The sequence below is a fragment of the Phalacrocorax aristotelis genome, chromosome 13 (genome assembly GCF_949628215.1).
Source record: "Phalacrocorax aristotelis chromosome 13, bGulAri2.1, whole genome shotgun sequence".
Taxonomy (NCBI): domain Eukaryota; kingdom Metazoa; phylum Chordata; class Aves; order Suliformes; family Phalacrocoracidae; genus Phalacrocorax; species Phalacrocorax aristotelis.
The window spans coordinates 2,914,545-2,941,123 of NC_134288.1; the positions used below are offsets into that span (position 1 = coordinate 2,914,545).

General features: G+C 45.5%; 1 protein-coding gene across 1 annotated transcript in view; it reads left to right on the forward strand.

Moving 5' to 3' along the window:
* Nucleotides 1-436: 436 nt before the first annotated feature.
* AHCY (adenosylhomocysteinase) overlaps nt 437-26,579 on the forward strand; it is a 28,579-nt gene continuing 2,436 nt past the window's right edge. The window contains exons 1-9 of the mRNA XM_075109092.1: nt 437-628; nt 2,453-2,643; nt 5,524-5,599; nt 7,483-7,635; nt 13,004-13,116; nt 15,959-16,166; nt 17,001-17,088; nt 17,999-18,116; nt 24,735-24,929. Of these exons, the coding sequence (XP_074965193.1) occupies nt 601-628; nt 2,453-2,643; nt 5,524-5,599; nt 7,483-7,635; nt 13,004-13,116; nt 15,959-16,166; nt 17,001-17,088; nt 17,999-18,116; nt 24,735-24,929 (1,170 nt within the window). The 5' untranslated portion in view covers nt 437-600. The remainder of the gene's footprint in view (nt 629-2,452; nt 2,644-5,523; nt 5,600-7,482; nt 7,636-13,003; nt 13,117-15,958; nt 16,167-17,000; nt 17,089-17,998; nt 18,117-24,734; nt 24,930-26,579) is intronic.

Here is a 26,579-nt window from a genome sequence, read left to right on the forward strand (position 1 = left end):
GTGCCTCCTCACCAGCGCGCCGCTCTGCCTCGCAGGCCTGACTGGCCAAGTTGCGCCCTGCCTTCGGCCCAGCTGCAGCGAACGGTCCCTACGCCCCAGGGTAGCTGCTTACACGAACAAACTCAGGGGGTGGTTTGGGGAAGCTCCCTAGAGTGGCCCGGGCCCTGCTGCCTGCCCAGCGCCCACAGTGGCTCCGCGGCGACACCTGGTACTGGGGACCAGGGCCTGTCCCGGGGCCGGCAGGGCCGCTCCCAGTACCAGCGGGCCCAGAGCCTGCCCTGGCGCGGGTCTGGGGCTGCCTCTGGTCCCAGGGCAGGGGAGGCCTTGGGAGGGACGGGGGCGCAGTCCATGGGGACCGCCCAGGCACCGGAGGCACTCCGGGACCATCTCTCGCCCCACGGGAGAGGCGGGTCCGCCACCAGCCCAGCCCCACAGCCCGGTGGGGGGAGCAGGCAGGCGGCCGGACCCCACCTCGCGCCCGTAAAGGCCCGGCCCGGCCCCGCCCCGCCCCACGCCGGCGGCGGCACCGCCTCTACTTAAAGCGCGCTCGGGGCCGCTACCGCGGCCTCCTCCTCCTCTCGCGGCTCCCACCTCGCCAGCATGTCGGACAGGCTGCCGTACAAAGTGGGTGAGTGCGAGCCCCGGGCCCGGCCTGGCCCGGCCCCGCGGGGCTCTGGCGGCTCCCCAGCGGCTGGGGGGGGAGCGCGGTGCGGCGGGCCCGGCGCGGTGCGGGGCCGTGCCGGGGAGCCCCGCGGCCCCGGTGCGGCGGGAAGATGGCAACTGCCTGTTCGCCGTGCCGCCGCGGGGGCGGGCAGCGGGGCAGGCGGGGAGGCCAACCCCGCAACCCCCCCCCCACCGCGCCGTGGGGCTGGGCGCCTTTGCACCCGCGCTGCTGCAGTACCCGCGGGGAGGGAGGAAGAGGCCTTTCGGGGGGCTGCACCAGCTCTCTGAAGCCGCTCTCGCTTGCCGCAGCGCGGCACGAGTGGGGCTTCCACCCACGGTTTTGCCGCTTTCCCGCCCCGCGGCCCATGGCGCGGCCGGGGCCGGCTGGCCCAGACGTCCCCCCGCCCGCACCGCCCGGGCAGGCTTTCCCCCCGAATGTGGGAGTACGTTTAAACGTGGGACCTGTGTTACTCGTTTCCCTAAAGATTTTGGCGGTATTTTTATAAACCTGAAATTCCACAAAAAACCTCTTAATTTTTATAGAGTTATGTGTTCTTTGAAGGCTAAGTTCAAATAGAAGAGTACTGGTCTATAAAGCTCAGATTCATAAATAATTTGCCTTGGAGCCTATGAACCTAAAATACTACAGTATATACTTTTAAGCAGCCCTGGTAAAACTGCTGAGCCCTTATGAGGGGTAAGATTCAAGGCCCCCTTGCCTATATAGTTGTTTCTATGGTCCTTCTATGGCCTGGGCTCTCTTCACTCCCCCTTGGTGCAAAGGCTGCGCACCAGCCAGATAAAGCCCAGGCAATAACTTCTGCGGCCCCTAGGCTTCATTTGGAAGAAAAATGCAATTAGCTTGTCTGTATTAAATGCTGCAGTCTGACTCAGGGCCCCGTGTTGCTGCATGCTTTAAACTGCCTGTATTCACTGGGTGGGTGAACAAAAAGTATCTGACCATGTTCTTAAGTGAAATAGTAAGCTTCTGAAACCTGCTCTGTAAGAACTGAGTAAGAAGGACTCTTGGTGTTGGCTGATGCTGCAAAGTGGTGCACCTAGGCATTAGCTGTTAGACCCTTTTTAAGGCTGGAGTCAGACATACATGGTGAGTGCAGTATTTTCTACCCCAAGCTGGCCTGTCAGAAGTCTCTTTTGTTCATTTTTTTTGCTGAGCTTTTGTACTATAGATCCTTTTTACAAAGGCAGAAGTAGACTTGTAATGAAGGTAGTTACAGTGCCTTGAAAATAATCTTTGTGGATCCAAGTGGGTAGCAACCCTTGCAGCTTAGCTCTTCGGGGGGGTCCAGGCTGGGCTCAGCTCCTGGTGCACTTGGCGGGGAGCATGCTATGTGTGCTCTCATGTGGGGAAGCTATTGCCATACAGACATCCTCCCCCACATGCAAGTCTTAATACTCTGGAAATAAATCTCTGTAGAAAGTGTCATACCCTTGGGCAGTATCTGTGAGGACTGCTTGAGGCTGAGCCTTACTGAATTAGTGGGCATCAGGATGTCTGCACACTAGATCATAGTTAATATGCTCGTACAGGAGCATACTTTTTTTCAGAGGGGCTGTTAGGTTTGGTTTAAACTTGTTTGAAAGCCTGTGTACCATAGCAAAAAAGCAGGGTGTAACTGGAATAGGGTCTGGTTTTCCCCCAACTCTCTCCCAGCTGTTGCTGGGTCTTCAGTTCAGCTGTTGCAGCCAATGCCTATCCACAAGTGTGTGAGCAGATACCAAGGTCTCAGCTATTTAAACTCTGACACCTGCCTTCCTTCTCTTGCAGCTGACATCAGCCTTGCAGACTGGGGTCGCAAGGCCATTGAGATTGCGGAGAATGAGATGCCAGGTCTGATGAAGATGCGGGAGATGTATGCTGCATCAAAGCCTCTGAAGGGTGCCCGTATTGCTGGTTGCCTTCATATGACTGTGCAAACGGCAGTTCTCATAGAGACCCTTATAGAGCTGGGAGCTGAGGTAAAGTGTCTCTGCGCTTCTCTTTCAGTGTGCTCTTAGGTAATGCTCTGCCTGGGGCGCTGCTGCTGCTTATATAACTACCTTAGGGGATCCTGGCAAATGTCTGTCCTTCTTGGAAGAGAGTGTGCTGCAAACTCCAGGTGGATGGATTATGTCTTCTCTCCTTAAGCAAAAAGCTTGTCACCTGTACTGCATGCACCTCGGATGTGGTATGTCTTCCCTCTGGACAAGCTGCATCTTCCTGAATGCCCATTTTGGGCTGGGTTGCTGGCTTCAGCAGCTCCGCCAGCTGTGTGTGCAGCACCTTGAGCAGTGGTGCTATAAGCTGCTCCCACGCAATTATGTTGTGCTTGGGCATGCAGTGCTGTTGCTGGTAATGCTGAAGCTCTAGTGGCTGCCTCCAGCACAGATTAACCTGTGTTAAGAACCACACTGCCCTGATAAAGTCAGCAAAAACTAGTGAAGCTTTCTCATGCTGGTCCTTGAGCTGTGCAGGAAGACAACAGGGAGGCAGTGTCATTCAAGGATCAAGGCTGGCGATTTCAGTAATTTTGAATTTGTTGTGTTGATGATGGACCAGTTACCTTGGTTCATATTAGAGACTGAGATACTTAAAAGCCATTTACTGCATTGTGTCCTCTGCCTGGCTTGCTGAATGAACTCTAAACATCATGGCTGAGTGTTCACTGTCCAGGGCATGAGGAGAGCCAGGCATGTGAGCACAATCCACATAGCTTGTGTGCTGAGCTGGGAGCTGACTGGAACTTGATGATGGATTATGATAAGTACACATGTAATCTGAAATGCCTTTTTCCTGAAGTTTAGCTGCCTTGAACTCAGGCTACCCAGAGGTGCCCTATATGGGATTCCTCCCTGGGAATGGTTAAAAGAGTTGAGCAGTGTCATGCTGATGAAAAGGCACTGGGGTGGGGGGAAGCTTGCTCTGTAGCAGCTAAGGCATTTTCTCAAGAAGTGGAAGGGGTAGGTCTAGACAGTGTGCTAGGTCAGCCTGGGCAAGGTACATGCTGTTGTGGTGGTGTTCTTCAGCCTGTTCAGAGCTGTTCTGTGGTTGCAAATGGTACAGTGCCGAAGGAGAGCTTTGATGTGGAGGTACAGTCCTGGTTTTATTCCAGCTACTCTGTGTATGAAACTCTTGTCCCTCCATAGGATTTAAAAGAAAGCAGTAGCCACTGAAATTTGGGAAGCTGCTTGCTGCTACTATTAGTTGCAGTATCCCAGTGTGGCTGGCCTTGGCAGCAGCTGTGTGCTTGCTTAAACATTGCCAAGCTGCTTTAGTCTGAGCACAACCCCGAATCAGTGTTGTATGGGATTCATCCATGTCATTCAGGGAGGTGTCTGCAGAGATTTGGTTCCTCTAAACATAAGTTATGGCTCTGCCTTTAAGATGTGTGCTGTTTTGTTAGCTCCTTCCTTGTCCTGATACCTGCATGTTAGTTTAGACTTTGACTTGAGTTTGGATTCAGCCCTGGTTCATCTGTTCTGCCAGAACTTTGGTGTCCAGGGTGGAGGAGTGAAACTCTGATGAAACCATACCCTACATAATGAGGATACATCCTCTGCTGCTCACTGCAGCATAGTAATCTTGGTATCCCTTTCCTTGGCTAGGTTAACAAAGATAGAATAAATAGTCTGTGCCTCAGAGCCTAAGGTCTAAAATGTAATAAAAATGCATCATCTTCATAACCAGTGATATAAATATTAGGCTTTGAACCCATCAGGTATGCCAGTTATTCTAGGGTCTATGCCATTATCATGAACTGGTGTTACAGATCTGAGGATGCAGAGCTGAAGTGTCCTATGTCTTATTTGAAGTGTAAGCAATATATAGCTATTCTGTATACTTCGAATTTTGTGACATCTCCTGATGTCATCTGTACTGATGTGGAGGGAGCTTAAAAAAACCCAGGTGAGGTGGTACAGTGCTTAAGGTCATTAATTTATTTTTCTGTGCTCCTTCCAGGTGTGTTTTCACTGCCAAGTGTTGGTTGTGTAGGCTCAGATGAGGTGCTCCCTACTGCAGCCCTTACTTTGAAGTGTCAAGTCTTGATAACAGGCGTTATCAAGAATATCAATTGTTATTAACAATTCTGAAAAAAAGGCATGAAGGATTATGCCTTATTGCCCCCTCTCGAGGTCTGTTACAAATAAGCATGCGAATACCTGCCAGTCAGCCCTCTAGGGAGCAGAGTGAGGACTTGTGTGTGGCTCTGGGATGTGGTTTCTGTGCCTGCTGGGGAGCTGCAAGTAGGTATGCAGATACTTTTCAATGCAACTCAGCAACATGCTGTTGCTTTTCTAGGTGCCTGAGCCTAGTTATGAAATCTGTGTGGAAAAAGCTTAGCTCAGCTGGAAGAGCTTCCATGACTGGAGCACAGAGTGGGAGTTTGAGCATAATCTTGGAGAATGCCTGTTGATCAAGTGTAGTGTTTCAGCTGAATTTCTGACTCTTCTCTGTGCCAGCAGGTGCGTTGCTGCATGTCCATATCCCGTAGTGGACGCTCGTTATGTGGCTGTTCTGAAAATCTGAACTTTGACCAAAACTTTCTAAACCCACCCTACTGTGCACTTGCTGAAGACCTTATAGCTGAACTTATGCTCTGGCTGTCTGGCAGAAGCTCTTATGAATAAGGAGATGGCTGAATACCTGGCACAGCTAACGCTCCATTACATTCTCTCCCAAAGTGACATTATTTTCCCTGGCCTAGTTTTCACCCTAACTTTGCAGAGCTACTGAGAAAGGCAGGAATCTGCACTACTATGCCTTTCTGGTCTTGCTCCCTTTTTAACTCCTGTGTCTGGAACAGAGTGCCTGATATCACAGAACTTTGTTCAGCAAACAAAACTTGGGTTGTTTTCCAGGTACAATGGTCAAGCTGCAATATTTTCTCCACTCAGGACCATGCTGCAGCTGCTATTGCAAAAGCCGGTATCCCTGGTAAGTTTTGCATGTTGTAATTTGGCTCTGAGTCGGGTCTACTGCCTGTTTTAGCTAAATCAATCTCTGCAAATCAAGCTCTTCTGAACAAGCTTCTGGATAGAAATAGCCCATCAAAAGCACTGATTGTTACAAAACAGGACATTTGATTCAAGCTACGCGGCATCAAACTCTGCATAACATTCCTGACAATGGCTGCTGTCAGGCTATGAAAGAGCCTGCCTGTATGTTACCAGCTTCAAGCCTGGTCGTTAAGATGATTGAATGGCCTGGATAATTAAATGGATTGGTGTGTAGGTGTGTGTAGGTGGATGTTTGCTTTCCAGTGAGCTTGGTGCTATATAGGGCTCAAGGAAGGGATGTAAACTGCAGTGTGCTCTGTTAGAATGACAAGGTCAAGGCTCAAGAAACTTTAAGGCTAGAGCTAGGCCAACTGTGTTGCTCTCTAATATCCCTGAAGTGGTTTATCAGGATGCTGCTGTTCTGTTGCTGCTGCCTTCCAATAAAAAGCAATTCCTTGCAGATCATTATGAACACATTAAACTGTCTGCTGTGTTACTCGGCTTATGGACACACAGTCTTCGAGGCTTTGTGCTTGGAACTGCGTGGCCGAGCCGGATGTTGGCAGAGGCTAAACCTGATTTCTGGCAGCCTGGTTCCTTGCTTTGGGAGGTGTTTTTTCATTTCTGTTGTAATTAGCTAGTGCCACAAGTCTTTCCCCAGCTGTTATCTGTTCTAAGGTAACAGAAGACAGTGGTCCTTTCATCAGCTCCTTTGGCATTACTAGCTGCAGGCACCACCTCTGCCTGTCTCTGGCATGTGATGTCAAAAGACCAGGTGGGACTCTCTAGATCTGATGTTAGGATATTGCCTTCCTCACTGTTCTCAACACCCAAAAGTCATCTGAAGAGCAGTTTATAGGTAGAACGTTAGTGCCTAAGTTCTTGACCTCAGCCTTTAGTATCCTTGTTTTGTGGAAGTTGCTCTTTTTGTTAAAACTGTGCTTCACGTACCGAATATACAAGACCTTGGAGGAATGCTGATCCTTTGGATACGGTATAAGATACTGATGCATGTTTCTTCAGAAGGGGCAATTGCACGATTGGCTCTTTGTGCCTCAAGTTATTAGTTGTCTGTATAAATGGTGAAAGCATGACAATTTAGCCAAATGTTGGGGCATGTAAACTGTGTATCTAATATGTTTAAATGGCTGAGTGCCACTGAGGCTGAAGTATAGCATGAAGCCAGTACAAATGCCTGGAAAGGCAAAAATACTTCTGGATACAACATGCTAGTGGTTGCAGCAGGTTGCTGGTGGTAGATGTACTGGCACAGAAATATGCCCTAGTAAGAGCGGACAAGGCACAGCAGCTTGGATTTCAGTGCTGTGCTAGAGACTAGAATTTAAACTTGAAGTTGCTGAAGAGTTTGTATTCTGGTGTTTAGCTCATGCTGAAATCAGTCACTCCTTTCTGCTCTGCTAGAAAATGCTGTAGTTGTGTGTTCATTTGTCTATATCAACATATCCAGTGCCTATTTCTAATTCCTGGTAATGTAAGGTGTATTAGGGGAGCAACTGGGGTGTTGTGGATGTAAGTCTGCTTTGGTTTGCCTTCTCCCTCTTAATGTGAAAGAAGAATAAGAGCAGCAGTGAAGTCTCAAAATTTTGACCAAGGTCATGGCCTGGAACAAAAAGCAAAATTATTTCACTTCTGTTAATTCTGAGATCGTTTTTCCAATGCAAATAACTTTTCTGGCCTGCAGGCACAGATAATCATCTGTCTTTTGGCTCTGCTGCTGAGAACTGCTGAAAATCTTCCTTTGGCTGCTTTACTACATGCTGAGTAAGAAACCGGCTAATTGTGTGTGTTGTTCCTGTGTAGTGTTTGCCTGGAAGGGGGAGACCGACGAGGAGTATTTGTGGTGCATTGAGCAGACCCTGTACTTCAAGGATGGGCAGCCCCTCAACATGATTCTGGATGATGGTGGAGATCTTACCAACCTAGTTCATACCAAATACCCACAGCTCTTGAAAGGTGACTTGTATTTTGTTTTGCCAGGCACAGTTGTGCTTGGGAGGCTGTTTGTCGGTCTGTTTCAATGGGAATTACCTGCTTTTTTAAAAGGGGGGGGGGGAAGAGGGACGGGCATGTGCAAACAGGCTATGAATGAGTCTATGAAAATTGCTTACAGTCCAACACCAGAATATCTTACCTGCAGGAGCTGTTTCCATCTCTGCTCTGTAGTATATAAACGAGACTGACCTGTCCTTCTGGCCATCCTTCACAGTGCCCGTTGCCTGTGAATGACCAGTGGTACTACTGACTTGCCAAAAGCTTCCTGGAAATGGGCTGTGTTTTAAACTGCTTAATGTCTGTTTGCAATTAATATTTTTAACACTAATGCTTTTTCTTCCACATCCTCTTAGTGTATCCCCAGATGAAGTCATGACAACCTGAAAATTTATTGGAAAGGGAACAGTTTTCTACCTTATATAAACCACAAAACATTAACTCATCCAGTTTGTCAGCCAAGATGCTGATGGAGTCAGGGTTGGGACTCTTGCTTTGACTTATTACCTCCAGTGTAAGTTAGTAAAACTTAAAACAGATCAGTGTGGTGGTGCTAGCACATGCAAAAAGATTTAGCTGAAGGGAATTTGGCATGAACTGCAATAGCAGGCTGCTCTGTGCCTGGCAAGTATGACAGATTCTCCTTAGCTCTGCCAGTGTCCATAATCTGTGCTGCTGCAGGGTATGAAGGGTATGTTTGATCTGGGATGTGAAGAAAATTGGAACGTAATAATGGGGTGGAAAAAAAACTGGTGTGTGGGGTGTACTGATGCTAATTAATTCTTGGTCAGTAGAAGTGAGGTTGGTATAGAAGCCTGTTGGATCAGCTCCTCTGACTCTTGCACTGCTTTAAGAGGAAGTTATGGGGAAAAAATCTGAAGGGTGACAGGCCATGGGTAGGGCTGTGTTAAGGGAGCAGGCTGGGTCTATTCCCCATCCACGTGCTCATGTGGGTAGGGGGACAAGAAAGAGGAAACTTGTGTGACAGGCCTCGCTTTCTCCTTCATCTTCAACATGATGTCAATAATAATCTAACAGTCAACATCTTGTTATTTAAACTGTAATGAGACGTTTTCATTGGTGTCTGCTTAGCCATGCTGGGAACCCCTCTTTTCTGCCAAAGGTCTCTTGCTTCCCAGATTACTACCTCTGTTGATGTTCATGACCTCTTGCTTTCATTTCATTTGATGCTAAGGAATACCACAATTGATCATGCCTTCCTCTTTTCCTGGCATTGTCGGAGGCCAAAAAATACATTTTTCCATGATCATACTCTGTTTTGCAGGGTTGTTTCCTTTCCATGCACATGCAGCACCTTGGTGGGTATCGCTGTTCCCGGGACTTCTTGTGCTGAGCTCCTTTCACACTTCCAGGCCTCCTGCTGTCTGCTGCTTTCTCACCTCCAGCCCTTTGCTCCCTCTTACTTGTCTTGGGCTCCTGGTGTGGAAGTGACATATCTAGTCTGCCATTGATAAAAAAAAAAATCCCTACTGCCTGGAGTTGTTTCTGAAATTCATAGGAATGGCTCTTCCACTGGGGTTTTTAAAAAGTCTAGGCAGGATGCCATACCTGTCAACATTTCCCTTGCTAAAATGTGTGTGCTATCTGCACTGACCATAGTTGAAAAGCCCACTTCCAGTAGTGCGGTAAACTAAGTAAGGCTGATCTCTGTGGAGGGTGACAGAAAAAATCTGTTCTACCTTCTAGTCCATTGCTTCTTCGAAACAGCAAAATGTCCAGTAAAGTCTTGATCTCATTTAATTGAGCTCTGCACTTAGCCCTTTGCTGCAAAGTCTGCTTAAATGAAGCTGTGTAGCATCCATTTTTTTTCTATCTTGAAGATAGAGGCTAATATATCCTAAGGACTTGTGGTGATACTTGACCTCTCTGGGGAAGAGGTAGGACAAGAGTAACGTTAGCAGAGCATGCACGGTGTGTGGAAAGACCAGATTGTGAGTGCAGGAGACATTTTGGCATGCAGCATCTGAAAGCATCATTAGCCATTTAAAGGCCGGGCAAGTTTTCTGGGCTAACTTCAAAGTGAATGGTCTGTCTTCCATGCTTCAGCTGCTTTGAATTTAAATAGAAGTTACTTCAGTCCTGTTGTGCACCTAACAGTTGAAAGTAGAGCTCATTCAAGTCTACTTCAACTAGGTCTGATAAGTAGCTGTGTGGAAATGCTCAACAAGCTTCCCATCTCACTAACAGCAACTGCTGTTAGAAGGCAGAATGGCCTTTGTCCTATTGGCTTATTACACTAAACTAAATGCCCTTAAAACAAAGATAAATAAAGGTAGGAGGGGGAAAGCAAAGGAGAAAGTCATCTGAACTCATGCAAGGGAGGTCTCTGGCATCTATGCAGAAGGCAACTGTTGAGAAAGGATGGAGAAGACTGGATCACTTGTGCGCTATTGATGCAGGCTTGTTCATTGATCAGGTAAGAAAAACGGGAACAGAGCAGGTCTGACTGTTTAGCAAGGCTTTTTCAATTGAATTCAAACTTTTCCTTGCTGTAGGCCCTTCACTGTTCTCCAGTCACTTAATTCACTGAGGCATTGAAATTTAGTGGTGTAGGCAGCACTTCTTTTAGCAGAGTTGCAAAGTAGTTTAGACCAGCTATAAATGTCACCTGGGGGCAGCAGGCAGGTGGCCTTCAGGGAAGGGAAGCTGCTGGTCTACATGCTGTGAGGCTTGCTTAGTGTGATTTTCAAAGACAATCTGCTAAGCTTAAAAATGTCAGCCTGGAGAGGTTTTGAAGGATGAGTGTATCTCAGTTGCTAGATAGACCAGAAGAGAGAGGTTTGAACTGGAGGTTTCTGCCATGACCTCCCACAGATCTCCTTCACAAGAGGATGGTTGTACTTGATCTATGCATTTGCACTGGAAAATTGATACTTTTGGGAGACTTAATACAGATGCTGTATTTCACTGTGCACCAGACAATGTTCTTTAAACGGTCCTGTTCCCTCCAAGCAAGCCCTAAATATGCTAAAGCCTGAACTTGTTCTCTCTGCAGTTAGCCGTGTGGGGAGTGTAGTTACCAAGGCCTGCCTTACCACAGACCTCACCCAGAGCCCTCAGTAACTGCATGCCCATGTTCTCGTGTAGCTCAGATAGGCTTAGGTCAGTTTGCAGGTGTAATTTTATGCAGTAGGGATGGGTTTGAACCAGAATCGGTGTCTGTGTGCAGCTAACCTGACTAGAGGAGTTGAGGTGGGGGGGTTGTATTAGCATCTCCATGCGTGGAGTGTGACTGGGGGGTCCTGGGCGTGGAGGTTCTGGGGGAGCCTGCTAGGGGACGGTGTTGTGCTGCAGAGGTGGGGGGACTGCCGGTGGTCCCCCTGGGTGGGAAGAGAGAACTTTTGGCTGGGGGCCTGTGTCTCACAGATGCAGGCTGCACCTGCAAGGGTTTAAGCTGTGAACTTTGAAGATGACTTTAACAAGCTTTATTCTTTCTTAATTGAGCTCTGGTACAAATTTGGGATTCCCTTTTCCTCCGTTTTGGCCCCCCCTCCTTGCTGGGGTGGTGACCTGAGCCCCTGGGCTCCTGGTGGCTGTTGCTGTGGCTCTTGTTCCTGCTGAGCAGATGAAACCCAAAGGGTTGGGGCAAAGCACCTGCCTGCCTTCTCCCAGGAGCTGTGCTGCTGTAGCCTGCTAGGGAGCTGTACCAGGAGGCTCAGCACCCCTGGGTGCCTGGAGGGTGCAGGTACCTGCTAGGGAGCCAACAAGAGTGATGACTATTGTGTGCTGATCAGAGAGGTGATTCCCCAGTTATCATCCTGTCCTATAAACTCATCATAGGTCTTGGTGGCTGGGGAGGTAGTGACACTTAGTCACTTCTCTTTGATACCCAAAATTAGCAGGCTAAATAAATAATTTTGGGGATTTTGCTGGGCGTTATTGTTGTTGGTTCTCAATTGCCCATCCCTAAAGTAATACTGGCTATGGAGGAGGTGCGTGGGCTGTGGTTGAGTCCTGCTGTTGCTGCTGGCTTGTGATCTTGGGCTAGTTCTTTGGCCACTCTGCTTTTACTATTTGTGAAATAGGAAGGCTAGTGCTCACCTCTTTGTAATGCTAGGAGGGCTATGGGTGGTGTGGATTAAAAAAATATATGTAGGAATTGGGAGTGATTATATGTATATACAGTGAGGCAGAAGAATTAAGAAAAATTACATGAAAAGGAGCGATATTTCTGTCTTTTCATGTGCGTTTGCAGTGGTTAACCTGGGCTGTCATCTGCTTCATCAGTAAAAGGGCCTGAACAGAACAATTTATGAACATTGTTTATCTCTTAGAATTTTTCTATGAAAACTACTAAAATTATTTTGCTTATAAGCATCCTTTCAATTTTCTTCTGTAAGATCAACATGAGAGGTCACTCACCTGGAGGGGCAATATCTTCTCTGCCTAAATCTCTGGAGTACGCGAACTTGGTATTCATCATTTTCCTGTTTTCTCTTAGGAATCTGAATTAGCTCCAAGTGCCGTGTGGATCTCTATACAGAGATGTTGCTCACGTTGGTGGTTTCAGTATGATTTAGCAGAATTCCTCTATTTTCCCCCCAGTAGTTCATACTTCAACAAAATAACTGTCTTGCAGTATGCCTCCAGTCCTTAAAGAGTGAACATAATAACCATATCCTCTACAGTGGAGATTCAGCAAGACTGGATAGTTTAGTTTCAGATCTAGTCTGATTGCCCTCCTGGACAGTTCTCAAACAAGCATGTTTCTGAAATAATGTTGTTTGTTGTGCTAGTAATACCCATGAAACTGAAGCTTCCTGTAGCTAGTATCCAGATTTAGGGGGGTGTTGGCTGTTTAATCAGAGCTGAAGTTGATTACAACAGCAGGATTGGGAGTGGTGAACTGTGTGCTTGATTTTTTTACTTTATTCATTTGATTCAAGTGCTTTAGATTTAAGTGTGGTTGTCTAGGTACCATCTCCTTTCAGGCCACCTTGCAAGAATGAGCTAGGCTGTAGAAGCATCACTGAGGTGAAAATCTTGTCCTTTTTGCAGAAGAGGTTTTTGATCATTTTGTGAGAAAACGGATTAGAGTAGGGTCTTTCCTGATTCCCTGGTCTAAAGCTGGTCCCTTCCATTTATCCAAATAATATTTTGTCCTGCTCTTTTAATTGTCTGTAGGGGAAGAAACCGGTTTGAACTTTCAAACTACTGTTTGAGGATGCAAATGAAGGTTGTCATCTCTTCCCTGCTTCCTGCAGAGGGTTTGTTTAACTTAGGCCTCTGTAGGATGCTCCCAGCACCTGGATGTGTTGGTCTGCAGCAGTGTTAACTCCGACTAAGGTGAATCCTTTTACTCTCCCCACAGGAATTAGAGGTATTTCGGAAGAGACAACCACTGGAGTTCACAACCTGTACAAGATGAAGGCCAATGGGACCCTCAAAGTGCCAGCTATCAATGTTAATGACTCTGTCACAAAGGTAATGCAGCTAGAGCCCTTCTTCTGTGTTCAGCTGTTTGACTAGTTTGGTGTTGGGATGTTGTAATTCCCATGCAAGTATTTCTCCTCTTGCTGAGCTATTCTTGACCTGGTACTGAACAGCTTTTCACCGTATCCTTGAAGTGAGCCCATGATGTCTCTAATGGGGCATACCATTTGTAAATACCCTGTTTTCAGAATATCAAGGGCTTTTTTGTATGTAGGGGCATGCATTCTTCTGCATTTTAATAATGCGAAAACACTTCTGGAAATCATGGCTCCTGGGATACAGTCAGTTCCTGTGGCAAGGGCCATGTCTTCACTCTGAGCCGCTTAAAGCCTGCAGGTTGGTGGCAGATAGCAGCTGGAAAAGTGACCTACGTGAGCCTGTGGCCGGTAAAGGTTGGCTGATCTCACAAGGGATCTCTGAGCAACAGTTGCTAAGGATAGGGCAGGAGGAATAAATATTCCTTCCCTAGCTGTATTACTGCTTCCCAAGACAAATCCTGATGAACTGAGGGATGAGGGGGAATGGTGTTTAAAGGGTGCTGGTGCTTTTTGGACGCAGATGAATTATAGTGGGAATTTCAGGCATACTTAAAGTTTATGCATCTAGATGTTTTTTAAATCTAGTTGCTAAATCTATTTCAAGTTAACGTACTAACATTATTCTGTTGGGCATGGCAATTCTCACTGTTTGGCCTGCTTCCTCTCCAGTTTGCTCTCTGAAGAGTATCTCCTTTCTACTCACAAAAATGTACGTGACATTTTTATTTCATAGCTAGTGAGCTGGAATCCAATTGATCTTGGAGGAAGCTTGTTTCTCTGCATCTTGTTCACCTAAATTTGTGCCTCCTGTGTAATAATTATTAATACTGTTTAGCAAACTTAGAAATTCAGATGTTTGTAAAAAAGCCTTTTGGGTGGATTTGGATTGAGTTAGCTTTATTCTAGTGCCAAACAAGTGCTTATTTTCTATTACTGTTTGGTATTTATATAATGAAAGATTTGTACTAACCCCAGTTGCAGATCTCCAGGAAGACATGCAACTGAGCTGACAAATTCTGCTCTCCCATTTTGATATTCAGTTGGTGCGAGGTTCCTATACTACTATTTGGAGAGAGGAGGCAGGCAGCATCTAGTTCTGTTATTCCCTCTTGCCACTCAAATGTATTTTTGGGTGGGATGGATGTCTGTATCAGCGCCCTGCTACCCTGCCTGCATGGGAATGCACAGGTGCCTGGAAGGCTTTGGGGTTGGTTTCCCAGCTGAGGGATTTGGTGATGAGGAATCAAATCTGACCATGCTGTTTTCTGCCATAAGAAGGCTTATACTGCAAGGAAAATCTGCTGGTGGACTAGAAAAGAGGGTAACCAACTGGTGCTAGCCTTGGAATTTGAAGGATTGGTAATAGAATTTTTCTGAAATATTAATGGCAAATGTGCCTGTGATAAAACTTACAGGCACTGAGTCAGGAACTTCTTGATCTGAAGTATAACTTATTACACATTAGTCTTTGGCCAGCTTCTGAGGCTGGGAGTGATATGCTACTATACCTTGTAACTTGCTCAGATAATGCATTGGAGTCATAACTGCAATGCTCTTATACATGGACTTTGCATTTTTTAATTATAAAAATTTTATAGCTGTAAGCTGTAGCCTGAAAACCAAACTGTAGCATCTTACATGTGCTAGGTGGCACCAGCCATAGCTGCAAGGTAGGTCCCATATGAAAAGGTCAGTGCCCCTAGTCACATCTAGGTATGCAGTCTTAAGATTGCTTAGAGCAGAGTGCTACCTGTGCGAAGTGAAAGCAAGAATAATTGGTGAGCTAAGGCTGTAGAAAGCATGGAGCAGGCTTTGAGACCAGAATTGTGCCATGCATGGTGAGTTCTGTATACCCCTGCCCTGGGAAACATAACCCAACTTCAGTAGCCAGATTTTTAAAAAATTATGGGTTTCTGTAACTCTTCAGATGCTAAAGTCTGTTTATACAGCAAATCCTGCTGGTCAAAACAAAGGGCCCAAGGAGAAAGAGCATTATAGCAATGTATGTTTCTGAGTTTAGGAATATGGTCAAGCAGAGTACTGCTTGACATCTGACTTGGCAGGGGAATTTTGACCTGGAGGTCTGGCTTTTAAGTTCATGTTTATGTTACAGTAGGAGGATGTTGCACAATGGGGCATTAGGAGATGAAATCCAGGGGTTCTTGGTTGCAGTGACCAGTATTGTGAATGGCTACTTGCTGGATTTCTCTATACCTGAGCAGTGGCGAGGTCTGGCAGTGTTAGTGTAACCGCTCCTGGGGAAGATGCAATTCCAATCTTCCTGGGCTGCAGGAACCAACTTCTTACTGATGTGAACAACTTGCTGCTTCTGCAGGGTGCGTGTGTCTTGCAAAGATAAGAATGTGTTAGTCAATTGGCCAGATATTCTGCTGGTGTGTTTGCCTACCTGTGGCACTTGGTTCGGTTCATTGTCTGATAAACAGCAGCAGAGAACTGGTGAATATTTGGCTAAGGAACTCAGACCTACCTCTGTACACAATCGTTTGCTTTTATTTGATAAATTCAAGCCTTAGTCAGTAGACAAATGTATTTATGAAATGCTTCTCACCAGGGGAGCGCTGAAGCCTGTGTCTGATATAACTATATGGATTGAAACTAGAAAAATAAAAACATCCAACCAGGTGATCCTCTTCTCATCCCTCACTGTGGCTAAAGTATTTAGCTGTCAGCCTCCTGGTTTGTAGTACTTGCATGTAAATTCATTTTGTTTCTCTAAGGAATTTTTACTTGAGTGACTTCCTTCTGTTCTGAAACTGCTTCTTTTTCTTCCTCAGAGCAAGTTTGATAACCTTTATGGTTGCAGAGAGTCTCTCATTGATGGCATCAAACGTGCTACAGATGTCATGATTGCTGGAAAAGTAGCAGTCGTGGCAGGTTACGGTGATGTGGGCAAAGGCTGCGCTCAGGCCCTGCGGAGCTTTGGAGCCAGGGTCATCATCACTGAAATCGATCCCATCAATGCGCTGCAGGCAGCCATGGAAGGTGAGAACTGAAGGAGATGCAGAAACATGCATCTGATGGGGGTCTCTGCATGTCAGTGTAGAGCAATAAATGATAGTTGGCCAAGAAAGTTTCAGTGGGTTTCAGCCCTCTCCCTATTAAGGTAGAGCTGACTCCAGTTTAACTGCAGGAATACTTTCCTCACAGTTAGGGAAGTTTATTAGTACAGGCCTTGAAGATGTGTTTGGAGTCATGGATATAGGGACCATAGTGGGGTAAGGCCCCCATTTCATAACACTGTAAGCCTGGTTTTAAATGGGTTCATTATCTTTAAGTTGTGCAACTCTAACCTCCAGTGTGGGTTAGGACTTCACTAGAATATCTCCACAGTAAAACACCAGGCCTTGCCTTTAGTAGATGTTTTTGGAGAGCAATGCCATGCTCTCTGCCTTTCCAGCTCTGCTGACAGCATGCTATGGAAGCTGTGCTGCTCATTCTGTGGGTGCCACATGTAACTCTGCTTCTTAGTACGTTTATCCCATTTCTATTCATACCTGGCTAGAACCTGCAGGTGTCGTGGGTGCACTTCCCTGTGCAAACCTGACCCCCTGTGTTGTGCCAGATGCTACACCTATGGACATAAGACATTGAATGTATAGATCTACAGATTGGAAACAGGTGAGGGATAGATGTTTTTTTGCTACGTTGGTATTAGTAAGACAAGTATGCCCACTACCTTGCATCCTCCATGGGTCAGGTGTTGGCACAGAATTTTCTTACTCATTCTTTCTCTGTACTTTTCTACTTGTAATATTGTAGCCCATTTTTTGATAAGTGCTGGTGGTTGGGTAGAGGAATAGCTTTTTCTCTTTTCAGGTTATGAAGTTACAACCATGGAGGAGGCCTGCAAAGAAGGCAACATCTTTGTTACCACCACTGGCTGCACTGATATTGTTCAGGGCAGGTATGGTCTAGCCACTTGCTTTAGTGAAAGCATACCTCTGCAGTTAGAGATTTTTTTTTTTTAAAAATAGTCATAACTTGTCAGCAGTATGGTGTGGGCTGGCATACAGTGTCCTTTCTGGACATCAGAATTTAGCATCAGTTTAGCGAGAAATCAGGGCTTTGGTATTTCACTTCTGTTGGATGTTGCCACATTGCAACTGTACCTGTCTTACAGTGTGTAACCATGGAGAAACAAAAGGTGTAGAGGGATAGAATTCTGGAGTATGAGAGCATCAGGGCTAAATTCTGTGTTAGGATGGATAAATGTGAACAGAAGGAGGTAGGTAAAGGTCGAATGGTCAAGGTTGAAAGTGATTCCATCTGAGTACACATCAGCAGACTTGAAACTAGCCTCAAACTGCCTTGCAGTTTTTTGTTATCACTTAGATATCAATTTATAGCCCCTCCACTCTACATAAACTCATTCTTATCTTTGCCATTATGATTGTACACGTTGTAGTGGAAGATCAGATTAAGTGGGAGGAGATAAGGCCATTAGTCTCTAGAGATGTAAAACTGTTTTCTTGATGACCCTGAAGTTTCCAGCAATTCTGTGTAGGAAAGAATAACTGCAGGTATTTTGATCTTGACCAATTAAACAAAGTAGTTTTGTTTTGCCTTAGTGGGAAAATATTTTCTCTCCAATAACCTTTTTATATCCTTGGGAAATGTCCTTCCGTAGAAGCTTGAGTTTTTTTCTAGTAGACTTCACATGCTTGGAAGATTACCAGACCCACACATCTTTTGAGAACCAAATGTGATCAGTGAGCTAGGCACTTCTCACTTCTCCTTGAACAGAGCTATGGACTAGAGTGTCTTGTGCTGAAGAAAAGGTTTTGTGCATTAATTTTTGATATAACTTTTTTCAGGCACTTTGAGCAGATGAAGGATGATGCCATAGTGTGTAATATTGGACATTTTGATGTGGAAGTTGATGCAAAGTGGCTGAATGAAAACGCAGTAGAGGCCGTGAATGTTAAACCTCAGGTGAGACAGCCCTTGCACAAAGCTCTCCTGCTACAAAGAAGCAAAACCTCTCTGTTTCCAGAAAGGGGGGCGGCATTTCTCTCCCGGTACTTTGTGCTTCTAGCTTTCTTGGAAGCCAGTGTTGCTCTAGACTGATCAGAATGGAGATTCTGCTACACCCTTCCCTGATCAAACTGGAACAAGCTGCACATCATAGTCTTGTGTTGGTATTAAAGCAATTGGTTCTGTACAGCGTGGTCTCTGGCGGGAGGTGCCTGGTGTGGCTGCATCTTTCTCCATGTGCTCCTACTTGACAAAAGGTACCTACCCCTTAGTGGTGGTTGTGTAGACAACTGCATCTAGTTCATCCCATACAGGAAGTCAGCTTTGGGGATGGTGAGAAGGCATGGAAATGTGCCTTTGATAGCCCCCAGCTGAAAACAATGCCATAACTCAGTTTCAAAAAGCAAGATAGATGATGAATGCAGAACAGACCATTAGAGACTGTGTAACACTTAACAATGGAGCCCATAGATTGCCCAGTGGCTGATCTGAATTTGCTCTCAGGAAACTGCTTGCTCACATACTGCTCCACACCAGAACAATCCTGATCCTGGTGCAGGATGCCAGGATTGGAGTGAATCTCAAGGGAATATCTTCTGGGATTCTGTCAAGGTTTGAAAAAATTCACACATCTTTGTCTTCAAAGCATTTTTTTTACTTGACTTTGAAGCCTAAAGAAAGCCTGTGTGGAGTTCTGCCAAACTCAGACTTCTCTTCCAGACTTCATGGCTTCATTTTAGAGACCTATGTAGACCAGAAGTCTGTGTGTGGGTGGACAAAGTGAGATGTTTTATTCTTGCTCAGCTTGCATTCCCACCGAGTATTTACCTGAAGGTATGGCTGTAGCTATGCAGGAAAATAGGGATCTAAAAAATTCAGCTTCTCAGCTGTGTCCTAAAGCAGAGAAACTAAACTAAATCAAAACTCTTTTGTAACATCAGCTCTGAGGGAGAATATCATGTAAAGTGAAACAGACTTTGTCTGACTTGGCATGGGACTTCTAGTTAGCTTTTAAAGAGGGAGTGTGCTTGCTGATAGCAGGATTCTGGGACAGGTTTTCTGCTTTTTAAAAAAAACACCACACCCAAGCACGTGTCTTGGAAGGGCAGACTGAGATCTACTCATTTTTATAACTCTGCTGTGGCTTTTTGGCCACCCACATCGAACTCCTGCTAAGCAGTTGTGAGAGTCTTTTCATTATCCTGTTTGCTGTTGGGATACTCTACATGGGCTCAACTGGGTATGAAGTTATACCCTCAGGTTCTCATACATTCAAGTCTGTTCTTGCCCGTGACCTTAGTGTGGGGCTGACTTTGCTCAACAGCCTTTGCCCTAGAGGTGCCTGCAGCTAGCTGCTTGCTTTCTGGTAGCTTGGGTTTTAAAACTAAAAATGGGACTGCTCAGAAAGTAAACACTGAAGGCTAAATTGGATGTTAATCTGGTAACACACAAACTACCTCCACATGGCATTCAGTGTGGCTCTTCAAGCCCATATGAAAGATTTTGTCACTATTGGCAGAGGAAGTAGACCCTTTTTCTTAATGTACTCTGTATTGAAGGAGCTAGTCTGTCACAGATGAAGTAGAATGAGATGCAGTCTAGTCCAAGGTATAAAAACTGTAGCAAGTTTCTGGTTAAAAATAGATTATTTTTGAAAAAGGGTGGAGTTAGGGTCAAGGTTGTCCATATGGTTTAATGCTGAAGATGTACCTCACACCCTGAATATCTCCGGTCTGGTCCATAAACTGCTGCTGTTGCAAGCAGCATGTTCAGAGTGATGGAAGAGAGATACCTACTTGCAGAGCAGAAGCTGTGAAAATAGCTGCCCAGCATGCTATGGGTGCCACAAGTGTGTTTGCTTAAAAGTCATTAGCTAAAGTTTATAGAAGGTGTCTCTGGCAGCCCTGAGTGAACCACCTCTGTCTCAGCTTGATGCACAGATAGCTGGAGCCGAGAGGATTTACTGGGGGAACTAGCACTTTACCTGTGGGCTGCTCTTGTACTTCTCCTTACCCACCTACTGGTTACCACTGGAGGTAGGATGTACTTAGAGGCAACTGATCTTGTGGCCATTCCATATGTTTGAAGCTGCACTGAAATGAGGATGACCTATAGATGTGTACACTGCTAGGCCTAATAAAAGCTGGTCCCTGGCTCAGGTTAGTACTTCGATTATGTTGACTTCTAGTAGTGAATTTGAAGCTATGTTCACTTGTTTAAATCTCCAGTTGGACTCTAGCTACATATAGCATTAAATACACCATATACCCCTGTGCTCTGTTATGTGTCTGTTCAGGTTTCTTGTCCCTAGACTTCAGACCTGCATGACAAGGCAAGGAGGTACCTGCTGAGCAGATGTTATATGAACAAGTTCTGCTCTAAAAGCTTCATTATTCTTTTTCATTCTCTGTGCCTGATTGCCAAGGTGGCTGGGCAGTTGACCAGGAGTGGACTAACGCACATCCTAAAAGCTGACTTGTTTCAGAAGGGGGAGAGGCAGTACTGGGAGGCAAAATGTGACTTCAGAGCCCCAAATTCCATGCCTGAAACAAAGTAAAAGGCATTGAGTAGAAATTTGCTGCAACTGCTGAACCCTTCCAGGACATGCGTTAGCTTTAGGTTTAGAAACAAGCTCCCAGAAGGTATCCTGTAGCTTCTGTCCATCACCACCTGCATGGGAATTCATCTGCATGTGTTGGGACCTTTTTCAGGGCAGCAGTGATGAGTCATTACAATAACTGATAGAATTGCTCTTACACTGAAATCTGGGAAGGAAATTACCAGTTTGCCACTTCGGCCATCGCTGGTTTCTCAGTTTTGTTGCTCAGATTCATCAAAAGGAGACTTCTCTGGTTGTCTTGTCCCCAGTGTTACAGAGGCCTCAAGGGGAGGTCAGTCCTGTGTTAAAGGTGTGAGGTCTTGCACTTATCTTTAGAATAACATGCTTTTTTATGTCAGTGTTCTGAGTGAGGTGTCCTATGTTTCATAATACCAAGTACTAACTCTCTAAATATTTAAGCTTTTACCAAGACCTGGCAGTTTTTTTCTATATCCTGTAGCAGGGAGGGGAGTATAGTACAAGAGCAAAAATCTCTAACCTCATGTGAAGACATCTGTCTCTTGATCAGGGGATTGATGCCAGAGCTGAGGGTTGCTAGACTTCAGCTAGAGGTACAGAGTAATTATGAAAGTGTCCAACATGGTAGTTTTCAGTACCATATGGTCTCCATTTACAAGTGGTGAGCTGGAATAAAAGATGTTTGATACTGGGGAAAGGAAAACATCTTATTATGCTATTCTGACTCATCTGTTGCTTTCCGTGTACATTTAAGGAGGAAATAGACTTATTACTGAAAAGCTGGCAGGTTGTTTAGAGTATAGATTTGCACTGCAGCCCTGCTCAGTTGCCTTTTTATATTGGAGACTGTAGCACGACCTCAGCTCCAGAGGGGAAGGAAAGGTCAGGGTTGGATCAATGAACTTGGGCTCTGAAAAAAATTATTCACATATCATAGCATGGAGGGAGGTTCAAAGCAGCCAGAAAGTCCAGAGCAAGCTAAATGCTGATGGGGAAAGGGAGGAGGCATTTGTAAGTGTGGAGATGAACTTAATGCTTGGATAACTTGAATTCTACTTCTGTAGCCATTTCTTGAGCTTATGAATCAGCCTGTGTATCTCCCCATAGATGAGACGTTTTCACAGCACTGACATAAGCCTCTGCTGGTACTGCTACTATTTTGTCTTTGCACAGAAATAAATACACTTGCATTTTCTGCGTTACCCTGTGCATTGAATGACTTGTGTCAGCAGATTGCTGAAGGTGTGTGATTCCACACACAAGCCAGCAGCTGACCAGATGCAATTTGTGTGGATGTTATATGGATGTAATATTTTGACACCTAAACAACCTGACTCAGACTTCAAAACTGAAATGCTACTTAACTCCTACCTTGTAGTAGTTTAAATTGTAAATGTAATTTTAAAAGTAAATAATAATGTAGCTGTTCTCAGGGTTTTTAGTGTTCTTCTTTGTCTGCTTCCTTATTTGTTTCATTACTTCCTCCCATAATCTTACAACAGCTCATACAGTATTTTCTGGGTGGACTGAGCACTGTCACTGGTGGCCCACAATGAAGAATCAGCATTATATAAGAAATATTGCAGCCACTCAGTGGAGAGCATTCTTACTAACCCTACCTTGCTGTACTGCTCTTGGACAGGAGAGATTAAGAATGTTATTTAGGCCTTTTCTCTGAGGTGGTAACTGCATATGTTGTGCTGAAAATAATCTGTTACATGAACCCAAGAAGTACAAAATAATGCTGTGCTTGAAGCATGGCTGGGGCAGATGGCACAGACCTGCTCTGAAGGCAAAATACCTATTATATTAAAAAGGCTTCTATTGCTTTACTTATTAACATTTCTGCTAAGGACATGCACAGATGTTTTTTCAGAAGATGGTATTGTTACAATTAAAGCTTCATCCCACATGGCTTTTAATTTATAGGCTGAAGTTTTAAGAATAAAAATGAAAGTGATATGTTTTGCTTCATATTAAATAACTTTTGAGACTAAAACTATAACTACAGTTGTGGGGAGGGACCCTTTTAAGTCTTTCACAGTTGCTGTGCTATGATGGTATAGAAGTCCAGTCTTGTTTAATATCTTTATCACTGACCCAGACGGGGGGCTTGAGTGCACCCTCAGTAAGTTTGCAGATGATACCAAATTGGGCAGGAATATTGATCTGCTTGAGGGTAGGAAGGCTCAACGGAGATCTGGACAGCCTGGATTAATGGGCTGAGGCTGACTGTGTGAGGTTTAACATGACCAAGTCCTGGGTCCTGCCCTTGGGTCACACCAACCCCAGGCAGCGCCCCAGGCCTGGGGCAGAGGGGCTGGGAAGTGCCCGGCGGAGAAGGCCCTGGGGGTGCTGGCTGACAGCCGGCTGGGCATGAGCCAGCAGTGCCCAGGTGGCCAAGGAGGCCACCAGCCCCCGGGCTTGTGTCAGCCCTGGTGTGGCCAGCAGGAGCCGGGCAGGGATGGGGCCCCTGTGCTTGGCCCTGGGGAGGCCCCACCTCGAATGCTGGGCTCAGGGTTGGGCCCCTCGGGACAAGAAGGGCCTTGAGGGGCTGGAGCGTGTCCAGAGAAGGGCAGCGGGGCTGGGGCAGGGTCTGGAGCACAAGTGTGCTGGGGGGCGGCTGAGGGAGCTGGGGGGGTTTAGCCTGGAGAAGAGGGGGCTGAGGGGAGCCCTTCTCGCTCTCTACAACTACCTGAAAGGAGGTTGCAGTGAGGTGGGGGTTGGTCTCTTCTCCCAGGTAAGAAGTGATAGGATGAGAGGAAACAGCCTCAAGCTGCACCAGGGGAGGTTTAGATTGAATATTAGGAAAAATTTCTTCACTGAAAGAGTGGTCAGGCACTGGAACAGGCTGCCCAGAGAGGTGGGGGAGTCACCATGCCTGGAGGTGTTTAAAAAAAAGAATAAAAATGTGTAGATGTGGCAGTTCAGGGCATGGTTTAGGAGACATGGCAGTGTTAAGATGACAGTTGGACTTGATGATCCTAGAGGTCTTTTCCAACCTTAATGATTCTATTCCATGATTCTAAGATAAATGGACTTGTCTAAAGCGTTAACCTCTGTCAGTGTTGGTTGTTGATTATCTTTTAAGTCTTTCTAAAGGTTTGCTCTACTCCCATGTGCTTGGTGTGCCATGAGCAATAACTACCAGGGTATACTGAATGTTCTTGTAACTTACCCACCATATTGGTGTTTCAGTTGAACCTCCTACAGGGGTGAAGGCAGGGGAGAGAATAGCCCTAGGACTGGTGGAAAGGAGAAGCAGAGTTCACTTTAACATTGCAGAAGGCCAATTGTGCCCAGACAATTGATGCACATATAAAGTGACGTATCTTCTGAATTTTGTGGGACTCTCTCATACAGCTGAAGACCTGTCTCCTTAGCCCATCTGAGACCTGATTCTATGTGCGGAGTCCTGTTGTCCCCATCATAGCTTAGAAATCAGTCGAAGTGGAGAACCATGTCTTTGGCCCCTGAGAGAAAAGAAGAGTACACCAGAAGCTAGGAGGGCTGTTTATTATACTGTAAAACATAGGCCTTATAGAAGTGGGAAGAGTTACAGGGGAGCAGTTTCGGCAGGCTGAGGGCTCTCACTCTTACCGCTGTTAGATGCAAAAGCTCTGGCTGTTGCATGCAGAGGTGTTCCCTCTTCTCCACACCAGCTGTTCAATTAAGCATATATGAACTGCATTTTACTGCTAGCAGCATGCTCCCTCCACAGCCATCTGAGACAACATGCACGTGGAAAATCCAGAACTGGATACCTGGTTAAATATGAAGCAAATACTAAGGTTCATGTTGCATGAAGTCCAGAATAGCTACAGGCTTCACAAAGACTGGCTGGGATTTGAGGGAGGGATGTCTTGATTCTAATAGAAGTCTGTGTTGCAAGCCCACTGCTGAATTGTTGATGTGGGAAGAAAGCCCACCAAGCTTTGCATGATTTAAAATGCTGTCTTTCCTCTGACATCGTACTGCTTTTGCATTTTCCCACCCAGGTGGATCGCTATACACTGAGGAATGGCCGTCATATTATACTGCTAGCGGAGGGCCGACTGGTCAACTTGGGCTGTGCCATGGGTCACCCTAGCTTTGTTATGAGCAACTCCTTCACCAACCAGGTGCTGGCACAGATGGAGCTGTGGACCAATAGTGACAAATACGCTGTTGGAGTCCATTTCCTGCCAAAGAAAGTGAGTAAGAATAGCAAAAAGATGCACTTGTTAGGAAGCCAACCTAAGATGTGATCATGTAGATAGGTTTCATTTGTGCTTGAGTTCATTTTCCTACTGAATGTTGTTGCAAGGAGCTTCTGTGTCTCAGTGAATGCTTAGCTTTGGTCATGCCAAGTCTGACGTGGGCTGGTTTTTGTGGTTGACCTGTTGTGCAGAGCTGGGACTTGTCAGTCACGTGTAATAGGAACATCCAGTCACTTTGGCTTGACCTGGAGCTCTTCCCTAAGGTGCTGGGAAGCCCTGTGCTGCCTTGGGGTAGTCAGGGAGCTTCTCCCAACTGACTTGTTCCTTCTGTCAGCATTCACAGCAAGTTTTCACATGCTTGTCTAGTGGGGCAGAGTTGAAGCTGGAGTGAAACTAGGAACAGCTTTGACTGTAGTTGATAGTCTGGGTCCCATTTGCACCTGAGCAGAGCTTACCACAATCTGGTCCTCATAGCTTCAACATACGGACATATTCCCTCGTTTCCTTTTAAACTTATTTCTGCATTCTTTGTTCTTGGAAAAATCTGGATCATGTCAAAACTTGCAAATTCCTTTTATAAAACTATCCTGGTTTCAAGTTTCCAAAACAAGCCTGAGAATTTGACGTGGTCATTGAAAAAGATGTTGGAGTTAAATCCCACTGCCTTAGGAATTCAGCCAGGTGTGAGACTAAATGTAAAAATGCTTTTCATTTGGGAAGTAGAATCTGTATATCTGGGCTTACTTATGAAGTGTTTGCTGGAGGACCTAAGCTTCCAAAACCATCCATTAATGATCAAGCAAAGCATACCAGAAACAGTGTAGGAGTTGATCAGCAGGCTGACAATCATCTTCAAAGGAAAAGTTTTGACGTTATCTCAAAAATGATAGACCAATGCTGCTAATAAAATATGGCTTCATCCACTTCCTGAATAACAATTTTCAGTAAGCATACTTGAATTGGAAATGGGAAGTAATGCCCAGATCAATTACTTAGAGTTGCATGTTAGTGGAGCCTATGGTAGTGATCTTTTCAGGTTCGTATACTGTGGCAAAATGCTCTTTTTACCCTCTGTGCTCCATAGAGAATTCCAAAGAATAAAGCAGTTGCCTTGTCAGAAGTAACAAAAGATGGGCAGAAGAGCTTTGGTAATTTTCTAGCTAGTATCTTTCCTTGTTCTGTGTAGTAGCTTTGATGTCCAAGTGTAAAATATAAGAGTTACCAAGTACCTTACACTGCATTTTGACTGCAAGAATATTGCTTTGATGATCAGCTATTACAAACATGCACACATTTCTGCAATGTGTGTTCCTGGAAATCTAGGCAAACTGTTGTGTCATGTTGTTGGCACCAAATCTGTCCATCCTTATGCTTAGCTGGCTGATTTGAAGATAAGAATGTCAGCTTACTTCCATCTACATTTTTGTACCTCTTTATCTAAATTTTGAAGTCCCAAGCTGAAGCAGCTGTGAAACAACTTATCTCTGCTGTAGTTTGACAACCTGATCTGGGAAATGTCAGGGACTCGGCTCCTTCTCAAGTGGATGTGATCTGTCTTAAACTTGCTGGGAACACACCTATCAGATCGTCACATATCAATCTAGTCAACCAGATATGCATTCAATTTTTAACCCTCTTTTTTTT